The following is a 16,705-nucleotide window of genomic DNA, read 5'->3' on the forward strand; positions in this document are numbered from 1 at the left end:
ATCTTTAGTTGTAGTAAAAAAAAATAATAATAAATGCTATCCCTGAAGCAAAAAAGTAACCTATTTTCAGGAAATGACAGCCAACTGTCCAGCGCTACATTCCAGATTCTGCTCATTGTTTTGTTCTGTACAAACCCAAATGGAGCCCATGATATTCCATATTGTAGATGAGCTCGGAATTTCTTCCTCTGCTTATACCTGGGCTGACATAGGTTCAATGAAAGTAAGACAGGTGTGTAGAGACTACTGTACTGTTACCCACAATTGTAACTAAGTTTTTGTGTGTGTGTGTGTGAAGAAGAACCAAAGACAACCCATGGACATTTTAATATTCAAGACAATCCTGCAGCTCTTACAGCAGATCCAATGAAGAAACTGCAATTGTTTTAAGATTAGAAGGGCATCTTAGGTACCTGTATATAGAATGGAATCCCAGCACTGCGTCTAGTGGCACATAGTTTAGAAGAAGGATCGCTAGATTTGATTTCTTCCAGTACATTGCACAGCCACTGCTCTGGCAGCCTGTGTAGGCTTTCATTGTCACACCTGCAAGGCAAACAGGAGCATGAAAACAAATGAAAGGCTACAACTGAAAACACGGAAATCAGGATACATAACAATGATCTTAAGGTATCAGTGAAATCTCCTTTTTTGGAAAAGCTCTGGCTCATGTTGAAGAATGGATGCTTTTGAATTATGGTGCTGGAGGAGACTCTTGAGAGTCCCACGGACTGCAAGAAGATCAAACCTACCCATTCTGAAGGAAATCAGCCTTGAGTGCTCACTGGAAGGACAGATCATGAAGCTGAGGCTCCAATACTTTGGCCACCTCATGAGAAGAGAAGACTCCCTGGAAAAGACCCTGATGTTGGGAAAGATGGAGGGCACAAGGAGAAGGGGACGACAGAGGAAGAGATGGTTGGACAGTGTTCTCAAAGCTACTAACATGAGTTTGACCAAACTGCGGGAGGCAGTGGAAGACAGGAGTGCCTGGCATGCTCTGGTCCATGGGGTCACGAAGAGTCGGACACGACTAAACGACTAAACAACAACAACTAGCTCATGTCAATTTCTCCCAAGAGGACTTTAGAAGAAGAAGAAGAAGAAGAAGAAGAGTAGTAGTAGTAGTAGTAGTAGTAGTAGTAGTAGTAGTAGTTTGGATTTGATATCCCGCTTTATCACTACCCAAAGGAGTCTCAAAGCGGCTAACATTCTCCTTTTCCCTTTCTCCCCAACAAACACTCTGTGAGGTGAGTGAGGCTGAGAGATTTCAGAGAAGTGTGACTAGCCCAAGTTCACCCAGCAGCTGCATGTGGAGGAGTGAGGAATCAAACCCAGTTCACCAGATTACGAGTCCACCGCTCTTAACCTTAGAATGCAGACCAAACTGCCTAATCATTAGTCTGGTCCAGGCATCCCCAACCTGCGGCCCTCCAGATGTTTTGAGAATTCCAGATGGGAATTGTAGTCCAAAACATCTGGAGGGCTGAAGGTTGGGGATGCCTGGTCTGGTCTATACCAGCTGGCAGAGCCTCTACAGGGTTTCAGACACCAGCTTTTCCCAGCCTTGTCTGGAGACACCCAGGTTTTAACCTGGGACTTTCTGCATGCAAGGCTGAGCTATAACGGTGCTTTGTTGTGGTGTCAGAAGTGTCCTCTTACCATGAAGTATTTTTCCTCTGCTGTTACACCGTTTGGCATAGCCTTTCTGCACCGTAGTCTTAAAAATAAATATTTCTGCCAAAACTAGAGGAATAGCCTCCAGCAAAGGAGCAAAACCTCAAATTCTACCTGGATGCCATGCGCAGCCCAAAATATAGTTCAGCCAGCTGGTCAAACTGAAGTATTTACCCATTTCACATACTTTCCAAAATGCAGTGCAGATGACATTAAGGAAACAGCTCAATAAATTAAGGCTAGTTGCAGAAGATGCAAACTGTTCAAAAACAGGCTAAGCAGATACGCTGCTTAGCTCCGCAAGAGATTAAAGTATGTGGCTTCAGATGTTATATGAATGTTAATAAGAGGAGCACATAAAAGGGTCTTATTCTTCTTATCCCACAGTCTTCTCATGCCCTAAGAAACACAGGTCATCTTCCAAGAGGATGAGTTATTCCATATAACACCTGTTTACATTATTATATACTGATTGTTCTATATTTATACACTAAGGATTGTATCTGGCCAAACTGAGCAAAAGAGACCTACTGAAATTAATGGACTTAAGTATTCAATCAATCAATCTTTATTGCAGTCAAAGACCAGACAGCAAAGTTAACAACAACTTAAGTATTCTGATTTCAATGAGTCTGCTCCGAGTTTGACAGAGTGGAATGCAACCCTAATTTTCTTCCGAGCTCGTAATCTCAACTCATTTTACCAACTGTTAATTATGTAAAACACACAACTAAAAAATTGCCTCATCTAGTCCTTTCGTCTTCTTCCACCTAAGAATGCATGGGGGAATCCTTAGTACTTGAAAAGAAGAAAGGAGTAGAGGAATCTGCTTGTATCCTGAAAGTCTTACTGAAATTCATGCACCAGCACATCTGTAATTTCAGCTCATGCAGGTAAACCTTTCCAGCAGTGCCAGTTCTCACACCTCATTGACACATGTTTAAAATGACAGGATTTTCTAATTTTTAAAAGCCTGCATGCCCTCTCCCAGGTTCTCCCTGGCAAACGGAACTGCAATCTGAGCCAAAATAATGTCCACTCACCAACTGATTGCAAGACGTGATTATTACACATGTGTATATTCCAAGTTGTAAGAGACCTTGTAAAGCCATATTAGCTTATTTTTCAGAATTGTGAAAAAAATATGTTCCTGTGTCTATGGTATATATTGGGACTGGGGTGGGGTGGGGGTTTCCTTAATATTATGAAGAGCAATAAACTGTGAGTGATATAGAACTACCTTGCTTTGGAACTACAATACTGATATACCTGTTAAGAGATTTTAAGCAACTGAGTAAGACAAAATTGCAACGCATCTGGCTTTAGTATGGAGTTTGGGATAAGTATTTAAACTTTTAAAGACACGTTCATGATGTAACAACTTAGAAGAAGTCAGCATCTAAAGTTTTTTAAATTAAATTTGTGGATACTAAAAGTGCTATATTAGCGAATTTCATATTCAGATGGTGCAATGAAATTGATTTGTATAACCATAGGCAAAATTTCTGTACAGAGATCTATCCTAGAACTGCATCTCGCCCTGTTCTTCTCCCTCCCCTCCATGACAGGGCCTTTTTGGTGGTGGCACAGAGATGGTGGAAATATCCTCTCCACTGAGATCTGTTGCTCCCTTTCTCCTTAACCATTCAGATGCTTACTGAAGACTTCTTTCTTGCAGTGCCCTTTGGGTTTGTGACTTTTGTTTTTAATCTACTTTTCTGGATTTGTTTTTATCTGCTGCCATTTAGACTAGCTTTGCTTCATGTGTTCTTTATATTTTAACTATTTTATTTTTCTTTTGTAAGCTGCCGTGCATGCATCCTGGGTCAATTAATTAAGCAGCCTACTGCATGTGCGCTGTAAGCATAACAGAAAATATACAAAAACATTACAAACCAGCATGACGTTCAAACACAGCCAAACACAGTTTAGCCCAGTGTGCTGTGGCACCCTGGGGTGCCTTGAATGATAGCCATTTCTTTTTCATAATATTTCCTCGGTCTAGCGCCAAGGGCCTTCTGGCAGTTCCCTCACTGTGAGAAGCCAAGTTACGGAGAACCAGGCAGAGGGCCTTCTCAGTAGTGGCACCCGCCCTGTGGAATGCCCTCCCACCAGATGTCAAAGAGAACAACTACCAGACTTTTAGAAGACATCTGAAGGCAGTCCTGTTCAGGGACGCTTTTAATGTTTGATGCATTACTGTATTTTATTATTTTGTTGAAAGCCGCCCAGAGTGGCTGGGGAAGCCCAGCCAGATGGGCGAGGTATAAATAATAAATTTATTATTATTATTATTATTATTATTATTATTATTATTATTATTCCTCTCTCTCTTCACCAAGACACACACGCGCACAGATATATGAACTCAAAAATCTTGTAACGTACATCAATTGATTGTTCACTCATCTTGGTTTATTACTGGCTTACCACTCATTTGAAACAAACCGTGATTCTGGTTCACACAGCAAGCCATTCTAGGCCTTGCTCATGCCACAAACGGCATCTGCAGGGGAGGGAGGAAGCTGTATAAAAGCGGTGGGGGGAGGTATGTTCACGATTATCCCATGGCTGGTTAGCATGGCCTGCAAGCCAGCTCTAGGTCTTGCTTGGAATTCACCAAGAAAGTAATACAAAAATATAGCCAAGCTACCACGTAGCTGAAAGCAAAAGTTGTTGGGCTCATCTTTGAACAAACATGAAGCTCCCTCCCGCTGGGACTAGCAGAAAGAGGAAAAATATACAGAAATGCAATCTGACAAATCCTTAGCACCACGACGTTGTGCTGCTTTGATGATGCCAGAAGTAATACAAGCCTTTCAGGTCACCCGCTACAGCTCCCACATTTTTGTGCAAGCAAAACTCTGGTAGTCCCGAAGTAGTAAAAACAAGTAAGAACTGTTGACTTTGAAAAGGGAAGAGGCTACTCCCTTTGACTTGGCAATAGCACAACCCTCTGGGAAGGCTGAAAAGTTGTTTCCATGAGAAGCAAGTGGCAAGTGAGGGGAAAGAGCTTTTCAACATTGCAATGGCAGTCACTAACTCAAGCATGTCTTTGCCCATGCTGACTCCTGATCTCTATCAGATGGAACAAGCGACTAATTTTATCATACTTAATCTCCAAAACCTCTAATTAAAACATCACACAGCTCGCCAATGTGTAAGTTGCTCTGGTTCTAATTCAGCAAATGGCTTTTGTGGTTTTCTCTGATTTACTTTTCCTCTTGCCAGTTTAAACAATCTCCTGTGCAGGCGGAGAAGCGACTCCAGGCATTTTCAGAGAATACAATAAATGTCCCACATAATCTGTACCTTTTGCCACACAGCTGTACACTCCCCCCCCCCAAATAAACCAACAATGTGCTAAAGGTAACTTAATTTTGCAATGTAATTAAAATGGCACTTTATCTGTGGGCATACAGTATAAAACAGAATGTACAATGTTATTCATCAATGAGCAAAACTGGTTGGCTTCTCAATGGGATATTATTTCAGACATAAATTCAGTCACGGGCAACAAGTTTCCTCATGTGTTATCTTTACAAATAATACAATAATAATTGAAGAAAATAAAGGATTGCATCCAACTTAAGTCATAACCCACTGAAATCAATGGTTAGGATCAATCCTATTTATTTCAGTGGGTCTATGAACATGGCTCAGTCGGATACAACCCAAACAGTATATTCTTCTAGAAGGCCTCTATGGTAGGTCGCCTCAATTTTTGCTAGTAACAGTAGTTAAGTGTTCAGCACTCAGCCATTTTTGCATCTTCTCTCTTGCCACAACCACATAAGATACCAGTATTATCTATAGCATTATTCCAATATTGCTTTGGGGGGGGTGCGCATGTGAAACTGATGGACAGATGTTCACCACTCACAGAGGGGATGAAATCTGAAACACCAGCTCATAAAATCTTAGTTGCTGCAAGAGACCAGCATTGTATATAGAAATCCCACAACGCCTTTTAATGTCCAATAGCATTTGTTCACAGTATGACTGGTGGTTTAAAAACTAGTGAATCATGTTCCCTATCTCAAGATTTCCTACCTCAAGATTTAAAGCCAGGCATAGGCAAACTCCGGCCCTCCAGATGTTTGGGACTACAATTCCCATCATCCCTAGCTAACAGGACCAGTGGTCAGGGATGATGGGAATTGTAGTCCCAAAACATCTGGAGGGCCGGAGTTTGCCTATGCCTGTTTAAAGCCCTAAACGGCCTCAGCCCAGTATACCTGAAAGAGCATCTCCACACCCATCATTCTCCCCGGACACTGAGGTCCAGCACCAAGGACCTTCTGCTGGCTTCCTCACTGTGAGTAATGAGGTTACAGGGAACCAGGCAGAGGGCCTTCTTGGTAGTGGCACCCGCCCTGTGGAACGCCCTCCCATCAGATGTCAAGAAAATAAAAAACTATCTGACTTTTAGAAGACATTCTTCCCCTGTTTAGGGAAGTTTTTAATGTTTTATCGTGTTTTTAATATTCTGTTGGGAGCCGCCCAGAGTGGCTGGGGAAACCCAGCTAGATGGGTGGGGTATAAATAATAAATCATTATTATAAAGATAAAAGCAACCCAGGAAATTATTTCCCTAATGTACCGTATTTTTCGCTCTGTAAGACGCACCAGACCACAAGATGCACCTAGTTTTTGGAGGAGGAAAACAAGAAAAAAAATATTCTGAATCTCAGAAGCCAGAACAGCAAGAGGGATCGCTGCACAGTGAAAGCAGCAATCCCTCTTGCTGTTATGGCTTCTGGGATAGCTGCACAGCCTGCATTCGCTCCATAAGATGCACACACATTTCCCCTTACTATTTAGGAGGGGGAAAGTGAGTCTTATAGAGCAAAAAATACGGTAGTCATTATAATGTCAACATGAGGCGTACAAGAGTTAATACATGCTATGGCTAACAGGAAAAAAACCCTAGGCTATGAGTGCAACTGCCTCAGGTGATCACTGGAGAAATGGACATACAGCTCTGAAGAGTTCTCAGATTCTGGGCTGACCATACCAATCCAAGTTCTCCACTAGGTCCCACAAGACAGGAAGCACTATAGAAGGCTTCCTGTTTGAGATGGGACTTTGCCCGAGCAACAACAGTTTTCCTGGCTCTGGTGTGCTTCTATGTTCTTTGGCTCCGATTCCTGGCTAGCTCCTTCCCTCTGATTCCCCAGCCCAACTCCTCACTCCCTTCCGACAGTGGCCAATGGCTCAGCCCTGACAGCGTGGACTGCACCCAAATGAAGTTGACTTTGCTTAGTTCTTATGTGGGAGAACTAATTAAAATGAAATGGAAAAATACGATTCATCATAGCGGGTGTAAGTCGGCCTTTGTACACCTTTATAAATTATCAGATTTATACATCAGCCAATGAAAAGCAGCGAGAATTTCCAAGCAAAACTTTTTTCTTTTTTCTGAAAGCTGTAAATGTATTACTCATTTTCAAAAGGAGAGGGGGGTGGGGAAGAGAATTTATTCCACGTTTCCTCAAAATCTCAGCATTTACTAGGCTGGACAGCAGTTTTGTTTTTTCTGAAGTTACTTGAACATAAACATTTGTCAGGCTTAGGAAAATGGCACAGACAAAGGATGATGAACTCTGCTCAGAGCCATTGCTTTACTCCCTGTAGTCCATCTCCTGACATCAGGTATCATTTTTCTTCCATTTATGCTCCAATACCAGAAGTGAAGGAAAAACAGCTTTGGGGTGTGGGGAAGGAGCTGAAGAGAGAAACTGCTTGAGGGATGGGTTCGCCACTCACCAGAACACCCTTCTGCATTTAAATCACGCAACTGCCCGCATAACCAATAGTCAAGGACAATAAAAGATGTAGTTCAGAAACATCTGGAAAGCTAAAAGTTAGTGGCTCTTGTATTATACGGCCTGCACATTTTTTGGTAAGCTGTCTTTTGAGTATTTTTGTGGAAAGGTTTAATAAGTAAGATACGCTGTAGGCAGAGTGAGGGAGATGTTCAAGCAGGGACAGCTGCTTCACATTTATGAAATTACCTCAGAGCATGGAATGGGCAACCAGTGGTCCTCTGAAATTGTTGGATCCCAACTTCCATAAGCCTCAGACAACATGGCAAATGATTAGGAGTCTAACATCTGGAGGGCCACAGGTTTCCCAACATGAATTAAGAGAAACACATTCTTCCTTTCAGAATATTTTGGAAGTACTGCAAGACTACCTGCTTTGGATTGGTTTTAGTCACCAGAAAGCAGGTATATCAAGGAACAGAGAGCCAAGGAAATGTTGAGGTCTTGGTTAGGTAATATGATATTTGGGTGTGCAGGGAGGAGCTAAAACTATCGTACACTCCATGAAAAAGCAAGTTCATATCCAGGTAAGTGACTTCCTGCCTGCACAAAAGCTTGAATGCTACAGAAGAGAGTGACTTTTGGTGCAGTTTACCTTGAGAGTACTTCAGTGAGCTTTACAAAACCGGCGTACGCCAACTCAAACGCCCCTCTGTGCCTTGACTTCAGAAGGTGATGCTTGAAATACTCCCCAATCTCTTTCACCTAGAAAAACGGTTTGGATTTTCTTAAGCAAGCTGCAAAGATTTTACACACAAGTACTTTTGACAAGCTAAGAAGAATGGTATCGCAGACAGAGCCAATGCAATTGTTTACATAGCCCCATTGAAACCTATGGTATGCTCCCGAGTTTACTTAGGTAAATCAACTGCACTGTTTCTCCTGACAGCAACTCTTAGCATTGCTTGCATGCATTAGTTGTTAAAAGCTGCTTTTTAAACTTTAGAGGGCTGGTTAGCCAGTAGCTCACGCCCGTGCCATCTGTCCTCAATGTGTAAACACAAGGAGGGCAGGCGTGATCCCGATCATGCCATAAGTCAGGGGTGGGGAACCATTCCGATGGTGGAGGTACATTGTTGATGACTCCACACTCCCTGGGCCTTGTAAGAGGTCCAAGCAGAGCTCTCAGCCAGATGAAAACATCTGCTGGAGACAACGTGCAAATAAAAATATTAGCACTACTTCCCTGCACATAGGATGGCCAAAAAGCAAGGGATACACTAAGCAGTTGGTCACCAGTACCCTTTCAAGTAGCTGGTTGAAGTTTAAAACAATGGCAATGCCTTTGCAGGAGCAGGATTTGACCTCCCAGTTCCCCCCACCTCCAGCCTCCTGAGAAAGGCTGACAGAAGGGGAGGAAAGCATGTTGTGTATATCAGACTGCCAAGATGGAAACTGGTCTGGTTGAAACCATATGGGAAAGGGAAAAGGTCATCAATTAAACCCAGAAATCTAATAAATCCAAAATATTTCCAAATGAAATACTTGTGGTAAGCTAATTTCTTGTAAACACTGTAGTCCGTTCTCTTGAACAGTCCCAGATGGTGTGCTAGCCTCCGTGAGGTTTTAAAAAAAGGGAGGGGGGCGTTAGAAAAGCAGCCCTGAATGGGCATAATTCTGTCATCCAGCCTGTGGGGAACACGATACCCTCAATCCATCAATGTGTTTGCTGTCGAAAATTACAGACCATAAAAGCTATACTAAAATGGCAATTTCATCGGCTCTCACCTTGCCGTTTGCCAAATGAGAAACATATAAGTGGAAGTGAAGCTGAAGCCAGTTAAATGAATTCTCAATCTTTAATGGATAGATATATGACTGCCCCCCTCCATTAAATAAATGGAAGACTCCCCAAGTATGGATGGCCTGAATAGCAACTTCAGATTACACTTGAAAGCGCCCTTTCTAAAATGCTCACCTATGAGAATACTGTATCGTAACTGGTAATCAGTGTAAACAGTAATTAAATGTACCTAAATGGAAAATCAGTAAACAATTTGCAGTGCTAAAGCACTGTTTTATTCAAAATTGCTCCCTGGTATAAGCAGTCACGAATCTCCCCTGAATATTTTTGTCTCTTAAAACAATCCTTTGAGCTACTTCTCAATGCCAAATTATAGAGAAGTGAACCAATTAAAAGAATCTGAAATTTAAAGTAAGCACAGCTGCTGTTAACATCTAGCCAACACCTTTCCCCCCCGCCCACGTGTCTGTCCATAAAACGTCAGCATTATTTGGAAAACAGCAAGACAGGATAAAAAGAAAGATGTGATAGACAAAAGGCCAACAGTAATTCATTCCAATACTTCATATACAGTTCCAAGGACAGAAGATTTCAAACCATAGAATATTAAATTGTCTTACCTGCTGTACTGTTATCAGTGCATCCGGACAATTGGGAAGCGCCTGTAAAGGCAGCAGCTGACACAACTTGCCTAAAAGTAATGATATTTCCTTCATACTTCGCCAGCAACAAACCAGCACCATCTGAGCTGTTACGTCACATGTCTGCTGTTCTTCATCTTAAACAAATAAGTATAATGGATATATGTAGAGACAGCTAAAGACTTCTGTTCCAGCAAGGCAACCCAGGCATTCAATTTTGACACACAATTTCAGTATACCACTGTTTTAAAATGACGGATTACATTTAAAAAAATATTTCAATGTTATTTATTTTTTAAAGGAATGTTTTTACAATGCCTACTGTAAACCGCTTAAGAGACCTTTCGTTCTAGTAAGCAGTGTATATATTTTGTTAAATAAAGTAAATAGGCACGGATGGAAACAATTCCTGCCTGAAACCCTGGACGGCCACTGCTGTCCACTTAAGCCAAGGCAATACTGAGCTTGATGGACCAATGGTCTGAGTCAATCTGAGACAGCTTCCTATGTTACTAGATTCCCCAAGGCCAGAATTTGAAACCATCTTGATAGGAGCATGTGTTGCTGGCATTTTATGTCTAGGTTATGAAGGCTGAGGCCCTACCTGCCCGCAGACTGTCTTGCCAGAGTGGTGCATGCTCTAGTTATCTCCTGCTTGGACTACTGCAACGCGCTCTATGTGGGGCTACCTTTGATGGTGACCTAGAAACTGCAATTAATCCAGAATGTGGCAGCTAGACTGGTGACTGGGAGTGGTCACCGGGACCACATAGCACCGGTCCTGAGAGATCTGCATTGGCTCCCAGTACGTTCCCAAGCACAATTCAAAGTGTTGGTGCTGACCTTTAAAGCCCTAAACAGCCTCGGTCCTTTATACTTGAAGAAGCGTCTCCACCCCATTGTTCAGCCCAGACACTGAGATCCAGCGCTGAGGGCCTTCTGGCAGTTCCCTCAATGCGAGAAGTGAGGTTACAGGGAACCAGACAGAGGACCTTCTCGGTAGTGGCGCCCGCCCTGTGGAATGCCCTCCCATCAGATGTCAAGAAAATAAGCAGCTATCCTATTTTTAAAAGACATCTGAAGGCAGCCCTGTTTAGGGAAGTTTTTAATATTTAATGCTGTATTGTTTTTAATACTCAATTGGGAGCCGCCCAGAGTGGCTGGGGAAACTCAGCCGAATGGGCAGGGTATAAATAATAAGTTGTTGTTGTTGTTGTTGTTGTTATAGGTTCTAAGTCAGTACAGCGAGAGAAGTCATGAATAATAACGCCAAGGTCGCAGGTTCGATCCCCCTATGGAGCAGCTGCATATTCTTGCACTGCAGGGCATTGGAATAGATGATCCTCAGGGTCCTTTCTAACTCTACAATTCTATGACTCTATGGCATAGGATCTTAGACAATGAAAGCAGGCAACATGTCATTGCTCCGAAGGCCTTCAGCTTCTCTTGCCAAACAGTTGATTAGGCTCCCAGGCCTCACATTAGAGATCTCCTTGGCTTCCTGAAGCCAGTCCCCTTTCTGAACAGGTGATCAGCATCGTCCCAGTTTTACAGTCTGTTTAGCATCACACACACAAAAACCCTGGCACTAGATACAGAGATTTATCTGTCTCCTGCAGCATCCTTTTCCATGTGCAGGGCAAGATCTAAAAAACCATATACACACCTGTTTTCACCCGTTTCATTTCCTCTCAGTGGACCAGGGCAATGAAACAATGTGGGAATAAGTTTAACATAGACAGGACACCACTGTGTGTTGTTTTGGGGCAGCTGAAGAGATCACTGCTACATCAGCAAAAATATGTCATAATCACTTTGAGGTTTTCTATAATGGAGCAGTATATAATTTTTAATAAATTATATATATATATATAAAATATGATGTAAAGTCAGACCTCACCAATGGGACGCACAAATAAGATTGGCTACAGGAGGTGTGTTGGCCCAAAGTACTAAAAATGCAGATATTCAGTTAAAAGACTTTTAAAAAGGAGAAACAATCTGTTTTTCAACCAATCCATCTATTGCTATTAAAAATTACATGCATGAATATGAAACTGGAGGAATTAAAGGGAGGGGAAATAATTTTAAAAAATTTACTTCATATGGCATAGATGGATTTTTACCTCAGCATTCCCAGCATTTTACTTGTTTTGAAATTAAAGTCCCAACGGAGGCCATTTATAAGTGTGTGAAATTCAACTACCCCACCCAGTGGTTTTGATGTGAAAAGCAACTTTTAAAAGGATTTCCCAAAACAGACGAAAATAGTAGAGTTAATCCAGCGGGCAGGGGCTTTTCTAACAGAGACCATTTATAAGCCATTTTGTTTCATAAAGAGAGAAAGGTGGGGACACGAAAAAGATGCTTAACCTCAAGCACCACCATTCTCCCTTGCATGTGTACACAAACACACACACACACACAGAGTTCACCTGAAATTACCTCTAATTTCAGTGCAAATGTTTTCCACTCCCTCACTGGTACAGTCTAGCCTGCAGCGCTCTTGGAACAATTTTGTTTCATTGAAATAATCGTTCGTATCACGTGGCTGTATCTCACGCAGAATCAACTGCAAGCGCTCTGAACTGTCTATGGAGAACAGAGAAAGTTGGCTTAAAAATGAAGACTTTCCAACCAACAGTTGATTCATCAATATTTCCAAAACACAGAGTGGACCTCTCTTCAGGAGATATTTTCAGTTCTATGTCCTGAACAACCAAATGGCACAGTGAACCCCACTATTGAGAGATAATAACAGGAACCAGCAAGAAGGCTGAAGACAGTTTTGGTAAAGAACAAGCTACATAAAACTACTGCACCAAGAGATGCCAGGATTTTTAGAAATATTCATGGGTTACCCAAGTCAGTATCCATTGGAATAAGACCTTCTGGGGATGAACTCTGAACTACTGGAGACACTACAGCAGAAAGCTCATAAGACATCAGAATAAGCTTTGCCACCACCTCTTTCCATTCAGGAATCAGGGTCAAATTACTGTAAGAAGAGAAAATCATGGAATTCAAAGTAAACATTTCATTGTGACAAAGTAACAACATTAACTTTATGATAATTTTTAATACTTCTTATTTATTTACTATAATCATACAATTCATACTGCAGCTTAGAATAGCCTTCCGAAAATTTCTGATTGTGGGGAGGCTTCTAAGCACGCTCTGCTGAATGTAGGTAGAAACCCCCTTCAGACTATGGGATACCCAGCCTCCTATAACCAACATGCAAAAGACTAATTGATGCATGAAGGGGTTAATACCATAAAGCAAGCTGTCCTGAGCTATGTCCACTTCCCTTACCTTGGGAGGAAATGGGTGATCAAGCCTACTGTTGCTTTCCAGTCTACTAGAGCAGCTCAACACATAAGGAGGTCTGAGCTAGTTGCTGCAGCTCAGACTGCATGGCTCATACAAGCCACTTTTGAGCTCCTATACCAATAATTTAGGAACTTTTGCCACTGTAACTAAACCAAGTATTACTGCCCGTGCAACTTTTTCTGAAAGTTGTATGGAAAAGCACATAAATCTGACCTTTGGAGAGTTTGTAAGTAAGCATGGTTACTTGTAGTCTTTTTCTATGCTAGCAGAATAGGGAAGCTTTGGAATCCACAAGGGCATATTTTAAAGGTCTAATGGCCTATATTTCCATACTTTTGTGCATATTTTGTGATTTTATATCTCTGCAGAGGTTCTCTCACCAAAGAGAACTTGCCCTAAACTTTGATCTTGGCATCCAGGAATTCTCCTTTTTATAACTATTTTTTTTCCCTTCCCACAGACTTCCACACTAAACACACAAAGATCAGAAGTTCTGCCGATAGGGGGATGCAGGGGGTAGGATCCTGCCATGTTCCTGATTGCAGAGAGATATCTAAGTGCCTTTAGAACATGGTTAGAACCCCCATTCAGCCCCAAGCTGGAGCTGGCGGGTACATGGACAATAGAGGTTGGGGCTGGTACACCCCACCTTATCCTTCCTACACATGCTATTTAATCCCTAACCTAATAACCACACAGGGGCAATATTACTCACTTTAATGGTAACTGATGCAGAGCTGCTGTTATACAATGTACACGGCCATACATTGGAAATGAAGTAGCCGCTTGAAGTAAAGACTTGTCTGCTTGCCGTATTTCTCCTTCAAGGTTCACCATCAAGCTTTTGACAACTATATATTAGTACAAACACAGGGCGGAAATCAAAGTGATAGTCATGGTATTCTGTACAAAATCAAATTCTTTAATAATAAACCGACAGTTGAAGACTAGATGCCATGAGAGAGCCACCTTTGAATTTAAAAGTTGGTCATGAAAACAGAAGAACAGGAAGAGGGACTGAACACAATGCACATTTTTGGGGGCCACAATGCAATCTTTCCCACTGGCTTCCACAAGATTTGTTCTGGAATACATAATTTTGAAGGTTTTTCCTATAGCCAACACTAAAGAGCAAAATTTTGTCTGTTAGGACATAAGAGCAGGGCAGATATAATTTGAGGCAAGGAGCATGCAACTTCTTAATCACTGTGGGAATGGAATTGATTCATTGAATATATTTTCAAAAAGGCAGTGAATGTGATCAATAAGATAACAGGATAAAATGTAAAGGACCCCTGGACGGTTAAGTCCAGTCAAAGGCGACCATGGGGTGTGGCGCTCATCTCGCTTTCAGGCCGAGAGAGCTGGCATTTGTCCATAGACAGCTTTCCGGGTCATGCGGCCAGAATGACTAAACCACTTCTGGCACAACAAGACACCGTGACAGAAACCAGAGTGCACGGAAATGCCGTTTACCTTCCCGCCATAGCAGTACCTATTTATCTACTTGCACTTGTGTGCTTTCGAACTGCTAGGTTGGCAGAAGCTGGGACAGAGCAATGGGATTCGAACCACTGATCTTCCAATCGGCAAGCCCAAGAGCCTCAGCGGTTTAGACCACAGCGCCACCCACGTCCCTTTAAAAGGGTATGACATACCATTGATACCAATAGTAGTTCTACTACGTGCCTTGAAAGACTATGTTAATATTAGACACTGAAACTAGCCAAAAATTGGTCATGATTTACCTTGCGTGAGCATAACTGCTTTCTGCTAGTGCAAAGCTAACACTGAACGCAGCCCCTGTGCATGTGAACAAACTGATCCCACCTAGTGACAGGCTTTGAATTATGGTGGGAACCATTTATCAGGTTTTGAAAACAGCCATATTAGGGCACTTCCAGTTCAAAATATATTACTTTTTTCTTTCTTTGTCTTTCTCTGTCTTCTATGGTCACAACAAAAGCATTCAGAGATGTACACGAGATTTCTTTTGGGGAGAATAAAACTTCCTCTTCTGCTCAATACTGACCAGCCAAAGTGTTCTCCTCCACTGGATCACTAGACTTATCCTCATCTGGCTGGAATGTGTTCAGAGGTAGATGATTGTTTAAGCAGGTCTTCAGCAGGCCTTTCTGGTGTATTAAGAAGTTCAGCAAATAGGAAGCTGTTACACAGTCGTAAGGCTTGGTACTTGTGCTGAGCTGCATCGCTACTTGAAACAACAACTGCAGTTGCTGAGGATCCTAAAGTAAAAAGTTCAACACTTTAAAATACAAGTTTGTTGAATACTGTACTGATTTATGTTCTAATCCAGACCCCTTGTTAAAATATACTTGGAGGGTGGGAATTGTTGCTATTATGCAGGAGGAGAAACAAATCTCCTGTAAAAAGGACTTTTCAGACTGGCCACCAGGAACCACTAAAACAGATATCAGTACCAAAATCTTCAGACATGTGGAAGGGTCTCAAGACCAAATCCAAACTGCTGATTTGTACGAATGGTCCCAACACCTAACTCAATTGCCAACCCAGAGGCAAAATAAAATAAAATATGGCATACAGAAGGAAGAGCAACCCCATTTTGGGGGTCCTGACCCATCCTGTTTTAATTCTGCTTCCAATTGGTCCACCAGGAAAACTAGTTGACAAACAATGCATTAGTATCGACCTATGAAAAGCTTGTCCCCTCCCTCATTTTCCTATATCAGCTCCAGTGCAACAGGAATGTTTCTTTCTTCTTCTTTTTAAGGGTTGGACACTGGTAAACAAACCCATTTCTCGCTGTAAGCTCTGAAGTAGCCTTCAACCCAACATTTAAGCATTCAACAAGCAAAACAATTACAGAATTGGGAATGTGTTGTTTTTATAAACTTTATCCATACCCGAAAATAAGGCAAGACAGGATGAAGCTTCATCAGAAGATCAAATGCCAAGATCTTTATTTCCTCAAAAGTGCTGGCAAAGCAGTGGAGTAGAGTCTGAAGACGAGGAAGGCTGACCTCTTGCGCTACCTGAAACAGTTCTTGGCTCTGGCCTGCTCCAAAGGATACCCAACGAACACATGCAAAAGAGGGTGTTTTTGTTATAAGTCACAGAGGAAAAATGTTGTATTCTGTTTTGTTACATTTAGATATTTAGCACTTGATTGCATTATTAAACGAAGTAATCATACAGTTCAACGTTAACTTATTGGAAATAGTTTAGGAGAGTTTGCGGTTCAATTTACAGGACAGGTTGCATTCTTACAAAAAGACGAGACCTGGTATGGCTGAAGAAAAGGGAAGACAGGGTAGCGTAACATGAAGAGCCTGTGCAACAGAAGGATTTAAAAATGAAGTATGTGGCATTTCCCTCCCCGTCTGGTGAGCTCTTCCTTTGGAGCTACTTGCTGCATTGAGAAGCCTAAAGTGATCATTGTCATCACGGTGGAAGGAGTGCCGTGCCAGAAAGTTTCCTCAGGAAACAGGCCATGCAAGATG

The 16,705-nt window shown here is 42.0% G+C and overlaps 1 protein-coding gene across 6 annotated transcripts in view; it reads right to left on the reverse strand.

The window, feature by feature from the left end:
• Positions 1-16,705, reverse strand: part of THADA (THADA armadillo repeat containing) — a 158,564-nt gene that overhangs the window by 113,838 nt on the left and 28,021 nt on the right. For 5 of the 6 annotated variants that reach the window (XR_008329722.1, XR_008329723.1, XM_053383336.1 and 2 more), the window contains exons 16-23: positions 16,109-16,260; positions 15,256-15,469; positions 13,939-14,074; positions 12,752-12,888; positions 12,336-12,482; positions 9,870-10,027; positions 8,101-8,210; positions 414-546 (exon numbers count right to left, since the gene is read on the reverse strand). Coding sequence is in view for 4 of the 6 variants with exons in the window: in XM_053383336.1 (XP_053239311.1) it covers positions 414-546; positions 8,101-8,210; positions 9,870-10,027; positions 12,336-12,482; positions 12,752-12,888; positions 13,939-14,074; positions 15,256-15,469; positions 16,109-16,260 (1,187 nt within the window). In the remaining 2 variants the exon portion in view is untranslated. The remainder of the gene's footprint in view (positions 1-413; positions 547-8,100; positions 8,211-9,869; positions 10,028-12,335; positions 12,483-12,751; positions 12,889-13,938; positions 14,075-15,255; positions 15,470-16,108; positions 16,261-16,705) is intronic. The other variant, XM_053383338.1, reaches the window with a different exon arrangement.

This window comes from Podarcis raffonei, chromosome 3 (genome assembly GCF_027172205.1).
Source record: "Podarcis raffonei isolate rPodRaf1 chromosome 3, rPodRaf1.pri, whole genome shotgun sequence".
In the NCBI taxonomy this organism is placed as follows: Eukaryota; Metazoa; Chordata; class Lepidosauria; order Squamata; family Lacertidae; genus Podarcis; species Podarcis raffonei.